Here is a 14175-nt window from a genome sequence, read left to right as displayed (position 1 = left end):
TCATATATTGATGTGCAAATTCCCAGATTGATGGGAGGGAAATTGTTTCAACAAAAAGTTGCACTTTTTCTCTTTGTCTCAGCGACTGTTGTTGGCACTTTACTACTCTGATGAAGGAACAAGAATAAGTTGGGAGCAGAAAGCTATCAGCTGTCATGATGTTTCTGCACTCCGTAAATTGAGCGAACCAATACATTTTCTTGCCTTCTTTCTTAGACTGGTTTGAAACATTGAAACATGAACCTACCTTCTGATTTGATTTTGTCTGTGTATGGTGGACATTTATACATGTTCTGTTCTGCCTGCCAAACTAAGATGCTGTTTAGGCGTCATCAAGTGAGGCTTCAACTGTTTCGGACTCAGATCCCAGGGTATCTGATTAATAGTGGATTTTAACAATCCAGGAACAATCAAGCCAAACCAGTAGGACCTGTCCTGGGATGCTGCAAATACATCAAAATGAACTATCATACACAATTACAATCTAAAATAAAATATTGCAAGAAGATTAAGCATGCCAATCTTCATATTTTAGAAACTACAGATTGAGGAAAGCACCCCAAGTTTTATTCACAATTTCAGTCCATAATATTTTGCAATATGCAATTTGCTGATTCATGTGAAGTAGTCTTTAAAACAAGCAGAAATACATGTTTAAATGAAAGGGGAAAAACCCCAGCTCACTGAAATAAATGTTTAATAAATTGGAAACAATACAGAACTTAATTATCCATTGCAGTAGAAATATGAAAGCAAAGTATTAATACAGATGGAAGTACCCTTGATATTCAAATTAAAAGCTAGTTTTGCTTCACTTCACTGAAAGCTGTTCCATTTAGAATGTTATTTTCATCTGTTCAATCATAATGTTAAACTTATTTTGTCATTTCACTGTTAGATCCTCATTGATTATAAATTACAGTATTGGCCCCTGTTAATTGCTGTCATTGTTGTCCATTTGTAGCTTTTAAGTAAGCTTCATCATATCATTGATAGAGGAAAGTAAGTTTTGAGGACATTTCTTTTTCTTCTTGGGTAATCCTTTGGGGTCCAGGCTAACAAGGATAATTAACAGAACATAAATTATAAAATGTACATTTGTAAATACTTTGGTTATTGTATGAAAATACAACGGAGGCAGGTTTTAGGCAATTAAAATCTATAGAATACAATCCAATATTGAACTCTTGAGTGAAAGAGTCATTTTTATTTCTTTATTTGAGGGTTGGAATTGTTCTGTATAAACTTGTAGTAAAGTACAAGTATCTGACCAACATTTTAAAAATGCTAAAACATTAAGTACTTGAACTATAAATTAAACATTTTATAATGTCAAAATACATATGAACTCTTGTGTTTCTTTCACTACAGTCGTGTTAACAGAGTTTTCATGTTGTCTTGTACAGATTCAATGCACATAGAAGATGTTGAGGCTGTTCAGAAGCTGCAAGATGTCTTGCATGAGGCCCTGCAGGACTATGAAGCTGGGCAGCATGGGGAAGATCCACGCCGTGCTGGTAAGCTACTGATGACTCTCCCTCTTCTCCGGCAGACCTCTACCAAAGCTGTGCAGCATTTCTACAACATCAAACTGGAAGGCAAAGTTCCCATGCACAAACTATTCTTGGAAATGCTGGAGGCCAAGGTCTGACTAGAGGAACCACGGCCTTCCCGTGAAACCACACAGTATGGGTTAGGCCACAGCAAAGGGAAGAAACGTAGGAATTGAACCAGACAAAAGTTAACTGTAGTGTTTAAGTGAGAAAACAGAACTGCACTGATATTTAGCAGTATGACTGTGAAGCAGCTTTCAACTTCTCATTCTTCTAGGATTTTTTCATGCAGATTTTGCTGTTGAACTTTTTAATGAGGTCTCTAAATGAAGAGAGAGAAGGAAGCCAGCCCTGCCAAAGGATGGGAATCCATAATATGGATGCCATTGAACTAATAATAAGAGAAATATCCCCATCAACAAAGGATTCAGACTGACAACTGTTTTACCTAGCAGTACAGCGCATTGACTGAATGCAGTGTTAGGTTCCATATGAACAGTCTGTAATTAAGCAACGGAGCAGTGTTGCATTGGCTGCTTCTTCTCATTGCATTTTTTCCACCTTAGATCAGTTACAGCCATTTAATTCCTTAATTGTTTTCAAGTCTTCCAGATATTTCTTAGGTTAGGAACTATGTCTATTTCAGGGAATAGTAAGCTTTACTCAGTCACGCAATACTGAAAATACTGCATTTATTTGCTGGCTGGAAAAACGATGGACAGTTATGAAGAACAAACAAAACTTTTTTTAAAACCTTTGTTGTTGATGTTGTTTATGGGTTTTTTGTACCAGCTTTACCACTACAGCCATTTTATTAATCTGTGAATTTATCTTAAGCAATAGTGAATGAGAAGGTGCATACTTTTTATGGATGCAATTTATGTTGAGTGCCAGTTCAGTCAAAATCCTCAACTTCTTGAACACAAGGTAATACATAGCTTCAAGTTCATTATTGCAATTAGATTACACCTTTATTAATAGGCTAGTTGATCTGACAATTGAATCCAATGCAACAAGATTATACACTAGCTTGCCCCAGCATACCTTGGAAATATGGTACTAATGTAAAATAATGTACTTTACAAGCATATTTATTAACCATTCAAAACATGACTGATAAGGTGTAAATTTGATTTAGCAACTAATCAGATGTTTTTCCTCCCCCTTAAAAGCTACATTTGCTACATTTTAAAACAAATGAAGGCGCTAACCTGTACCAAGTACTCAAATGTCAGTATTAATAGCTGCTCCCTGTTGTACCATGTGACATCCTCTTCTGTGTACACTTATGTAATCAAAGATTGTGAGCCTAACCTGAGGTCATGTATTGGAAACAAAAAAAAATGTTGTAGTTCAGCTTGCAATGTTTCATGTTTGCTGTGTTCTTCTAATTTTAGTTGAATTCAAAGACTGTTGTCTTGTTCTTATTGTGGTGTTAGATTCTTGTGATTGTACGCATTAGACACAGGGTAGAATTAGAGACAGTAATGGATGTAAAATTCCTCAGGAGATAGTGTATTCTATTCCTTACTGGTGATAAGATTGCTCCTATTAATAATAAGAACAAATAGTTTAAGAATCAGAACAAATATCTCTTCCAACAATACACATTTAAATCATTAATTTAAAAAGGGATATTTTGTGTAACAGTTTATTGTAGAATAACAATGTATATCTTAGAAAAGAATTTGAATATTTCCAAACAATAGGTAAATGTCTAATTTTTAAATGCTGTAAATATAGCTATGTTCAAACATCTCAAATGGTTGTTGAAACCAGCTTTGTGTCGTTACAAGTTTTTGGTGCAGACAAGTTTCCCAAACTACTGCTACATTGTGTGCTTTGAACAAAAAAAAGACAAAAGGTTGATGGTATGCATCAACCTTGTGCTATAAATACTGTGTATCATTAGCCGTACGAGACTATATAGTAGATTGTGGTTTCTCAGTAGAGAATTGACTGTACTGTGATTCTAGACTTTATTCATCATTAGCAGCTCATTCAGGTGGTCAATAACTTGAAGTTTATAGCTGTAATAGGGAACTAAGAAACTGGCACGACCCTTTTAAAAAAATCCAACTCCTGGGAGTAAGGTGCTGATTTTGAGTAACAGGAGCTTAGCTCTGTGGAGTGTAAGGGAAGGATTTAAGGTTTATTTTGCTCATGCTTATGGTTAGAACCAGCAGCAAAATCTCATTTATCAATGCTCAGATCAGCAAAATGAGATAGTTAAAATGAAGGTTCTATGTTTTAAGCTGTATCTGTTTTTTTTCTTCTTTTTTCCTTTACGATTATCTTTATTTTCTGTTTAATTATGGCAATATGATTGTGTGACTCTTCAACAGTTGCACTTGCATTTCAATCAGAACAAATATTTATTCCACTATTTGCATTTTAAGAACAGACAGGTTTCAAAATAATATGAAAAAATTATAAACAGCTATTTTTCTTATATAGAACAGAATGTTGGGTGTTGGTGATTGTATTTAAATTATTTATGCATCTGTGTTTACCTGCCTACAAACAATTTATGGCAGTCTTACATGCAAAGTTTAAAAGCAGAAAAATGTTTTAAAAAAGCTACAAATACCAGGAGTTGAAGTTTAACCTGTAGTGAAAAACCATGTCTGTAGGTCTAGGCAAGCTTTGTGCTTCACATCTGTAAACAATCAACTGTATATTTTTGTGACGTGTATCATACTGTGTGCTCTGACAAATGTCCATTTGTGTAAATGTATTTATTTTATATTGTATATATTGTTAATGCAAAAGGAGACAATGATTCTGTAACTTTAATCAGTTCCAATGTGTACTCTAATTATGCCTTTCAGGATGATGGTAGAGCAATATTAAACAAGCTTCCACTTTTACATGCTTGAGTTTGTAGAATGTGTATTTTTTGGAAACACAGAGCTCAACAAAATTGGAATTGAGTTTTATGTTTTGTTATGAAAGCCCCATTATAAAGGGACTCTAAACAGCCAATAATAGAATTTACTGATTTGCACGAATGCGTTAATTGTGGCCAAATTTTGTTCAGACTTCAGATCGTGATTTAATATCTTGCTTTGATATCACTGCAATCTGAAAGTAATCTCAAAACTGCTGTGATGCTTTGAAACAGAAGCATAAAACTTTGGAGTACGATGTTCCATGAGACCCCAAGACAGGAGTTTGCAGATTCCTTCTGACTTGAATCCTGACCTTCACTACTACTGATCAAGTGCCACCCACAAAAGAGGAGGGGAAAATCAGGCAGGCGGTGGCAACATTATCAGACCACTGATAGTGCATTTTCAGGACAGCCTTGGTGATGAGCTGTCTCTCAATCTCAGTGGCATGCTGCCGAAGGCAACTAAGATGGAGTGAACTGAAAACAGCAAATGCTGGAGATCACAGCGGGTCAGACAACATCTGTGGAGACAGAGCAAGCTAATGCTTGATCTCCAGCATTTGTTGTTTGCACTACAGATTCCAGCATCTGCAATAATTTGCTCCTAAGGTGGATGAATATTAAAAAAAAACTGATGCCCTCACAAAAACAAAGAAACAACAAGAAGTGCTAGCTCTGAGTAGAAAACAATGTCAGAGGTAGTAGGAACTGCCGATGCTGGAGAATCTGAAATAACAAGTTGTACAGCTGGATGAACACAGCAGGTCAAGCAGCATCAGAGGAGCAGGAAAGCTGACGGTTTGGGTCTGGACCCTTCTTCAGAAACCCAAAACATCAGCTTTCCTGCTCCTCTGATGCTACTTGGCCTGCTGTGTTTGTCCAGCTCTACACCTTGTTATCTAAAATCAGTATCAGATCTTTTATTGCTGTTTCTGGTAATCTAATTTATCAACACTGACATTTTATGAGTATGTTCCACTTTACTAGCTGCCCACTGAATCTGACTGCATTCTGAATAAAATAGAAAGCACCAATGGCACGGTCATTATTGTAAAAAGTTTCTACTTTTCTATATTCGCAGAAGGTTTTGTCACCCCCAAAAATGTGCAGTAGTTGCCAGGGAAGAACCAGGATTCCTAAATCCAAAGTGTGTGGCAGTGTGCGAAGGTAAACTTAATGAGGATTAATATATGATCAGTTAATTTGATCAGTCAGTTTCAGGACAGTTGGAAATAATATTCAGTTGCTGTTTACTGTTCCATCAATGTCTCAAACTTCCTGTATTTATATAGCTACAAAGAGAAAGTGAGAGAGATGGAGACAAGTAGATGGGCAGCGAAACCTTAAAACTGTATAAAAACAGAACTGCGGATGGTGTAAATCAGGAACAAAAAATTGCTGGAAAAGCTCAGCAGGTCTAGCTGCATCTGTGAAGGAAAAAAGAGTTAACATTTCAGGTGTGTTTCGTTTTTCAGTTCTGAGGAAGGGTCACCGGACCAGAAACATTACCTCTGTTTATTTCCTTCACAGATGCTGCCAGACCTGCTGAGCTTTTCTAGCAACGTTCTTTTTTGCCCATGTTTTAAACCTTAAAACTTATTGGCTGCAAAGTAGCCACAGGAAATTCCATGCTTCAGAAATAGTCACTGCATTAACCTTTTATGTCTGATTTCTGCTTAACTTGTGAGGTTTGTTTGATCCTTCATTAGGGCTAAAAATATTGATGACCTAAACTTCCTGGATTGGAGAAGGATGAAAATCTTACTCCAACTCGGAAGAGTTTGGAATTTTGGACACAACCTTCTTATACTAAATTCACATAACCCCTTGGCTCTTTCTAATAAATAGCCACTAAGTAGGTCCTTGTTTTTGACAGGCCAGAGGGCTGGTTTTTTTCAGTGCTGTCGACCTCTGACTCTATGGCTCTGTGACCTTAAACTTTGCTCAGGAAAGTACCAATGAATTTTCCACCAATCCACTGCACATCAAGGTAACTTACTAGGGGGAATCCCAGGGTTTTTTTGTTAGAAATTTGGCCCTTAATTGCTCTGAAAGACTTCCATCAATTATCATGCCAACTCTTGAACTCCCTTTTAGAAGTCATTCCTGTTCTAGGTTGATGTTAGTAATCAATGTTAAAATGAGTCAATCTTCTTATTTGGGAGGCTCCTTTCAGAGCTAAAGAATTGAAATAAAAATCACTAATGTCTTTGACCCTGGTACATCTGGTGAAATGCCAAACAAAGTTGTTATGGGCTACTCTTGCTAAAAACGATTACTTAGGATAGGTGGGTGTTGCTAATGCTATCTTGAAGGTGTCCACACCCTTGCTTTCGGGATGAGGGTCTTCTGACGTTTTATTGTGTCTAAGGAATCAGAATATTTATTTCATTCAGTTACTCAGGAAATTATCTTTTTTTTTAGTTATTCGCTGCGCACACCAACCCCGTCCCCCCCAACCTCCGCAACAGCTCACTGGCATGCAACTCCGTGCCTGCCACCACCCCATAGCTTCAATTGTCACAGTATTTTTTTATCTGCAAGAACTGGATATTCTTGGCTGTAGCCTTCCACCTAACTATTATGCAATGCATTTTCTTCTCTTCATTAATTTTATTGGAAAAATAAAAAGGAATATAAAACATTTTAACAGCCAGGCCTCATTGGCATTCTGCTTGCTGACTTCCTGATCAAAACATCCGAGAAGTGAATGGAAAGCAGCTGCCTGGCCATTAAAGTCAAGCTGTTCGGAATCATCCATAGAGATCAGAGGGAGCACTACCCAACACCATGGCAAGTGGGTAGGTTGGGGTGACTGTGTGCGTAGATTTAGTCAGAATCGAGAAGACGGGTGGCACAATTCATGCCAATAGAAACACACATGCTCCGGATTGTGTAACAGAAAGTTAACCCTCTCCTGCCAATTTTCCACCTGTTCCCAAAATGACAATTACTCCCACTGCACATTAGATGTTCAATGTGGTTGAATTATTGCCGTGTTTTTGTTTCATCATTCAATACAGAAGTTCTCGTGGTGTTTATCCTGACTTTAAGTACTCCATTAAAATCTCGAACAACCTGAAAAGGTTTATTTATGTTGTCTTTATGAATTACGTTTTTGAGTGATCTCAGCTGTTCTAAAACTCTGGGTGGATATAATCTGTCCTAATTCGTTCAGTGTTAGAGATGATTGGATGTCAATTATCAAAAGAATAAGATGATTGAAAAGTAGGTGTTTAATTTATACAAAAACGTAACTCTTTTTAAGAAAATTAAAGGACTTTTTTTTAAAAAAATGTTGCTTTTTGAGTATTTGTTTTCATTGACAGTGATATGTACTCTTAGGAAGAGAAGGATCGAAAAGATTAATGAAATTCAGTATTCTCATTGAACATACAGACTCCTGTTTCCTCAAATGAAAATGACTAGCATTTAAAAAAAATCTGTTGTATGAGTATGTATCAATATTCATGTACAATATGATCCTCATTTGTCACAAACAAATTGCTGGCAATTAAAGTAATAAATATCCACTTTATTCTTTTTTCGCTCTGCAGAGAAAACATTGTCACATGCTCTTACACATTTAATCTAATATTTATTTACACATTTATTCTTGACATTTTAAATGCATGAGAACAGCTTTGAGCCAAACTTATTTGAACCAGAGAGCTTGGAAAGAACTTTTATTAAAATCATTCAAAATATGATCCAAGGTACACCAGTTGTTATGAAGTAAATAATAGTAAGCAGACACAAAAACAAAGTTGCTGGAAAAGCTCAGCAGGTCTGGCAGCATCTGTGGAGGAGAAAAAAAAAGTTAACATTTCGGGTCCAGTGACCCTCAGAACTGAATAGTAAGCAGAGATAATGGGAACTGCAGATGCTGGAGAATCCGAGATAAGAAAGTGTGGATGAACACAGCAGGTCAAGCAGCATCTTAGGAACACAAAAGCTGACATTTCGGGCCTTTCGTGAATAGTAAGCAGACCCTAGTTTGACTTTTAATGCAATAAAGAAAAAATGTAATTTAACTACATTGAGTATTAAGAGGTGAGATAAAATTGTACAGGAAAGTTGCATTATAAGTGCCTCATAGCATTACGAACAAAGCAGAACAGTAGTTGATAACTGTGCTAAGAATTGACCACGTCTTACACAGTTAAATGATGTGTGTCCCTCAGATCCAATGCAGATTCCTTCAAGGTTTAGGCATTGGCGTAATTTTCAACCTTGCAAAATATCTATTCTCCCATCAATTATCTGCTTAGTAATGCATCCAGTGCTACAGGCTGCAGCTAACAATATGACTGTTCTATAGATTGAAGTTAATTTCTCACTTTTAATGCATAAAGCATTTAAAACTAATATTTATGCATTCTTAAAACAAACTGCCATATACTATTAGCAAGAAGCAGGGAAATAAATTAGGTGTGGGGATTATTATGGGCAATTAACTCATGCCTTTCATTTTAATGCAAACAACATGCCAACTTTGTGTTGGCTAATCATCTGGTTGATAACCAACATTGACTACAAGAAGCATTGACTAAACGCATCAGTAGGACACCTAAAACACTGACCGTTTGGTGTCGATATGTACCTCTTGAAGTGGAGTTCCATTTTGACTGAACTGGAAACTGGTAGTTACTTGAGTGGAAAGTAAATTTGACTTAGGAAAAAGTAAAGTATGACTCAGTATTTGAAAGATCTGCCTCAAAGAGTAGCAGATCTTGCACTGAATGCCCTAGTGGAAGGAGGACGTAAGAACTGTAGCCGTGACATGTGTGTGAATTGGAGGAGCACAGGTTCGTCCAGACATATGATCAAAAGACAATGAAAGCAGAGATTAATGCTAGGAGGCAACATGGAAGATGTAAGTGCAGTCCTCTAGAAGTTCAAATGAAGACACACAAATGGTAAAGGTCAGTGAGTGCATCTTCAAATGGAATACCCTGTCACCTGCGCCACTTGTCTTATACACTAAACAATTCATCACTGCCTCTTCATCAGCTATCAGGCTCAATCAATCATAACTGTTGCCTGACATTTGTATACTTCACCAAAATGAATACTGCTGCAAGTCTCACATCAACACATCACAGCTTCCACACTGCTAGCTATTCAACCATAACAGCCACAACAGTTTCATAGATTGTGGATTCTCATATACACTATTCTTTCCCTTGCAAGTCAAAGTGTCACAAATCCAGAAGTGATGAGAGATATTCGGAGAGGTGCCCTGTATACCCACGTGTTCTAAGCCCATCACAGGAGATGGTGCCAGCCAGCGTCAGGATGACTGTTCCTGAAGCTGTGGCCGACAGCAAATCCAAATCCATTGAAACGACGGTATCCTCACACCTAATCCTCATTCTCACATAGCACTTCTCCCTTATCCACGCAGGCTTCTGATTCATAAGTAAGTTGCAAATCATTTTCATCTTCCCCCTTACTTTATATCACCATCAATGCCAGCCGTTCCCCCATCTCCAAATCCCTGTAACACAATCTTTTTGCCCTTTTCCTTTCTTGTACCCAACAGTTGCCAGTAAAGAAAAACCACCGAGATTATGAAGATTATTTGGTGCTCTGTCTTCAAAGTTTCACACTTGCACCATCAGCTCAGGTACACATGCTGCGTGTAGCCGAGATGATAGATTCAAGATTCTTTTACACATGATGAAATCTACTGACAAATTGTGCCTGAGCCAGGGCAGCTGGGCCAGAGAATGAGGTTACACACACATTCTGCTCAGAGGACTCAAATGAGTATTGCAAAGGGCCAGCCTACAAAAAAAAAGTTGTGTGTTTTCAGGCCTGCCAGAAATCCTGCCATCAATGTCAATGTACGTGGAGTCCAGCCCCAATCTTGCACAGGGCTTTGTACACAACTTGTAGCCCACCCTTTGCAATATGAATGTGATATAGCCATTCACACATTTTATATAAGAGCACAATACTGTGAATGCTAGAAACCTGAAACAAACTCAGAGAATGCTGGAAAAACTCAGCAGGTCATGAAGCATCTGTAGAGAGAGAAACAGAAAATTTTTTTTAGTCCAGGATGACTCCTCTTCCGGACTATTTCAAAACGTCCTTGAGAACATAATCAGAACTACCGTTCACATACTTCTGGATCCAGGCATGATGCAGCATCTGGTGGTTGTCTCAGATTCTAAGTCAATGTAACCAGTCAGTACTCACTGTCTCAAACTAAATGCTAGAGTGCACGCTCAGATTGCTGTTGTCATGACTGTGGATTGCAGTTTGCAGAGGGGTTTGCATGGAATTGTTACAGTGCAACATTCTTGTCCATTTACAGATGACTAGGATTGCTGAAGTATTTTCCTGGGGAAAAGCCAGTGCCTGCTTCAAGTGCTTTCACAGAAAGGCAGCATTCATATTCACAACACTGTCACTGCCACTGCCTGTCTGTTACCTGACAGCCAGCCAGTAAGCTCATAGTTGGAACTTACAGGCCTGCTAAAGGTCATCCTGCAGGACCATCTGAAGTCTTCCACCACTGTTGGGAAAACTAATGGAAATAAAGGCAGCTAAATCCCCAAGGCCTGATAACTTCCCTCTCAGAGTATTTAAGCAAGTGGCCCTAGAAATAGCAGATGTACTAGTGGTCATCATCCAATTATTTTTTGACTTTGGAATAGTTCCTTTGGATTGGAGGGTAAATAATGTAATCCCACCATTTAAAAAGGGAAGTGAGAGAAAGCACTGAATTAGAGACTGATTGCGACCATGGGTATTGGAGAAAATGGGATAGTCCATTATAAAATATGTAGTAGCAGAGCACTTAGAAGATAGTGACAAGGCAGGACAGAGTCAACATGACTTTATAAAGAGGAAGTTGTGCTTGACGAATCTGCTGGAATTTTTCAAAGATGTAACTAGAGTGAATAAGGGAGATCCAGTGGATGTGGTCTACTTGGATTTTCAGAAGGCTTTCAATAAGGTCCCACAAAAGAGATTAGCATGGAAAATTAAAGCACATGGGATTAGAGGTCAAGTACTAAAATAGATTGAGAACTGGTTGACAGAAAAAAAGTGAGAATGAACAGGTATTTTGTGCAATGGCTGATGGGATATAGCAGGGATCAGTGCCTGGACCCTGGCTATTCACAATACATATTAATGATTAGATGAGGAGGGTATATGGGATTGCAGCAAAGCCTTTGAAAAGACCCCACACTGGAGACAGACAAAAAAGATAAAAGCATATGGATTGTGGGGTAACCTGGCAAGCTAGATTCAAAATTGGCTTAGTGGTAGGAGCAGCTTATGGTGGTAGAAGGCTGATTGTGTGGTTGGAGGCTGGTGTCCAGAGATGTTCTGCAGGGATCAGTACTGGAGTCCTTCTTTCTTGAGATTTAAATAAATGATACAAATGAAAATGTGGGGTGATGATAAGTAAGTTTGCGGATGACATGAAGATTGGACGGGTAGTTTGATAGTGTAGACGAAGGTCTTAGGTTACATGCAGATAATACACAGGTTAGTCAGATAAGTAGATCAGTAGCAGGCAGAATTTTACCCTGAAATGTATAAGGTGGTGCACTTTGAAAGAAGTAACAAAACAAGGGAGTACTCATTGAATGGCAGAACACTAGGAAGTTCAGAGGAACAAAGGGATCTTGGGATACTTGTGCACAGAAGGCAGCAGAACAGGGTGGTAAAGAAGGAATATTGGATATTTGCCTTTATCAGTCATGACATAGATTATAAGAGTGGAAAGATTTTGCTGGAACTGAACAAAATGTTGGTTAGGCCACAGCTGGACTGCTGCACGAATCTCGTCACTGCACTAAAGGAAGGATGGGAGGGGGTTGCAGAGGAGATTCGTTGGGGTGATACCTGGGATGAAGCAGTTTAGCTAGCAAGACAGGCTGCAAGAGCTCAGGTTTCTTTTCTTTCAAGCAGAGAAGGATGCGGGGGATGTGGTTGACCTGTACAGGTATAAAAGATTAGCAGGGGCATGGACAGGGTGGAGAGAAAGCAGCTGTTCTCTTGTTTGAAGGACCAATAATAAGGGGGCATAATTTTAAGTGAAAAGCAGAAGGTTTAAAGGAGATTTAAGGAATGTTTTTTCACCCAGAAGATGATGAGAATCTGCACTGGGTGGGTAGCTGAGGCAGGAAATCTCACAATCTTTAAAGAGTACTTGAATGAGCAGTTGAAATGTAACAGCATTCAAGGCTATGGGCCAAGTGTAGAATAAGAGTAGATTTTGTCAGTGCAGATTTGATGGGCCAAAAGGTATCTTCAGCTCTTTACAATTCTGTGACTCTGCATCAGATCTCAAAGTTTCTAAATGGCACAAAGCTGGGTAGCAGGGTATGTTGTGAGGAGGATGCAGAGAATCTTGAGATGTGGAGAAGTCAGACAACTGGTCAAAAAAATAGCAGAAGCAGTGAAATTTGTGTGAATGTGAAGTTATCCACTATCGTCGCAAAAACAGGCAGGCAGATTATTCTCTGAATAGCAGTATATTGGGAAAGGGATGGTGCAATGATATCTGGGCATCCTTGTACACACATCACTGAAAATAAACATGCAGGTCCAGTAAACAGTGAAGAAGGCTGATGGTATAACGGATTGGCCTTTGGGAGCAGAGGTGAGGAGAAACTGTGACACCCAGAGACTAGTGTACTTGTGGATTTCTCTGCGAAAGAAGGTGGTTGAGGCCAAACTGTTGAGATGCTGCAGGCGATTAGCAGCTGTTGTATTGTGCTCAAAATTTCATAGTCCCAGACATGGTTACCAAAACAAGCAAGACATGTACCACCCAAGCCGAAAGGCAAAGCCACCTCAAGACAGGGATGAAGAATTAATCCAGCTAAATACTGGTCCCAAAGTGGCCACAACTAAGGTAAAATTTCAGGTGAATGGCCGCCGCTTAGATATGGAGAGAGACAAAGGTGTCACAGTGTCTATTGTTGGGCAAAAAACCTTTGGGAGACTCTGATGGGGCATGTTGCTTTAAGTCACACACACTGGAATGCCCTTATGTATTCCTGGGACCACTCTGACCCCCAGTTACACATGGGCAACAGACAGTCCCATTCCCCTTAATGGTGGTGCAAGGGGCATCTTCCCTTTTGGGAAGGGACTGACTACACAAAGTCCACCTGGATTGGCAACAGATCTTCAAAATGGGAACTGACAACATATATGAAGTCATCAGGAAGTATCCTAAAACCTTCCAAGAGGGTCTCAGGAAAATAAACAGTGCTGAGCCAAGATCTATGTAGACCCAGAGGCCTAATTTAAATAATTCAAAGCATGGGCAGTCCCCTATACCCCAGATACCAGGGTAGAGAATGAATTGGGATATGTAGATAAACTTGGCATCATATGTCCAGTGCAATGACTGAATAGGCCACTCTAGTAGTCCCAGGTTTAAAACCTGACCACTTGGTTTGTTTCTGTGGTGATTATAAGCTGATGGGGTCAACACATCTTCCTGCTTAGACAGACACCATATGTCACGAATGGAAGACTTGTACCAAATCTGGTTGTGGAGGGTTCACATTTTTTCCAAATTGGATATGAGCCACACCTATGTCTAACCAGGACTTGAGGTGTCATCCAGGAAGTACGTCACTACAAATACTCAAAAAGGACTGTGATTACATGTGCTTGCCTTCAGCTTGCACCATCCTACAAAGGGTGATGGAGAGCCTCCAAGAGATGCCTAAGGTGCTATTCTATCTG

General features: G+C 38.9%; 1 protein-coding gene across 11 annotated transcripts in view; it reads left to right on the top strand.

Annotated features, from left to right (window-relative positions):
• esrrga (estrogen-related receptor gamma a) overlaps positions 1-4423 on the top strand; it is a 247058-nt gene extending 242635 nt beyond the window's left edge. For all 11 annotated transcript variants that reach the window (XM_048535444.2, XM_048535439.2, XM_048535445.2 and 8 more), the window contains one exon: positions 1407-4423. In XM_048535444.2, the coding sequence (XP_048391401.1) occupies positions 1407-1651 (245 nt within the window). In that variant the 3' untranslated portion in view covers positions 1652-4423. The remainder of the gene's footprint in view (positions 1-1406) is intronic.
• The last annotated feature ends 9752 nt before the right edge of the window (positions 4424-14175 follow it).

Source organism: Stegostoma tigrinum, chromosome 9 (assembly GCF_030684315.1).
Source record: "Stegostoma tigrinum isolate sSteTig4 chromosome 9, sSteTig4.hap1, whole genome shotgun sequence".
In the NCBI taxonomy this organism is placed as follows: domain Eukaryota; kingdom Metazoa; phylum Chordata; class Chondrichthyes; order Orectolobiformes; family Stegostomatidae; genus Stegostoma; species Stegostoma tigrinum.
Note: the sequence above shows the minus strand (reverse complement) of the source record. Positions and strands in the feature narration are given on the sequence as shown.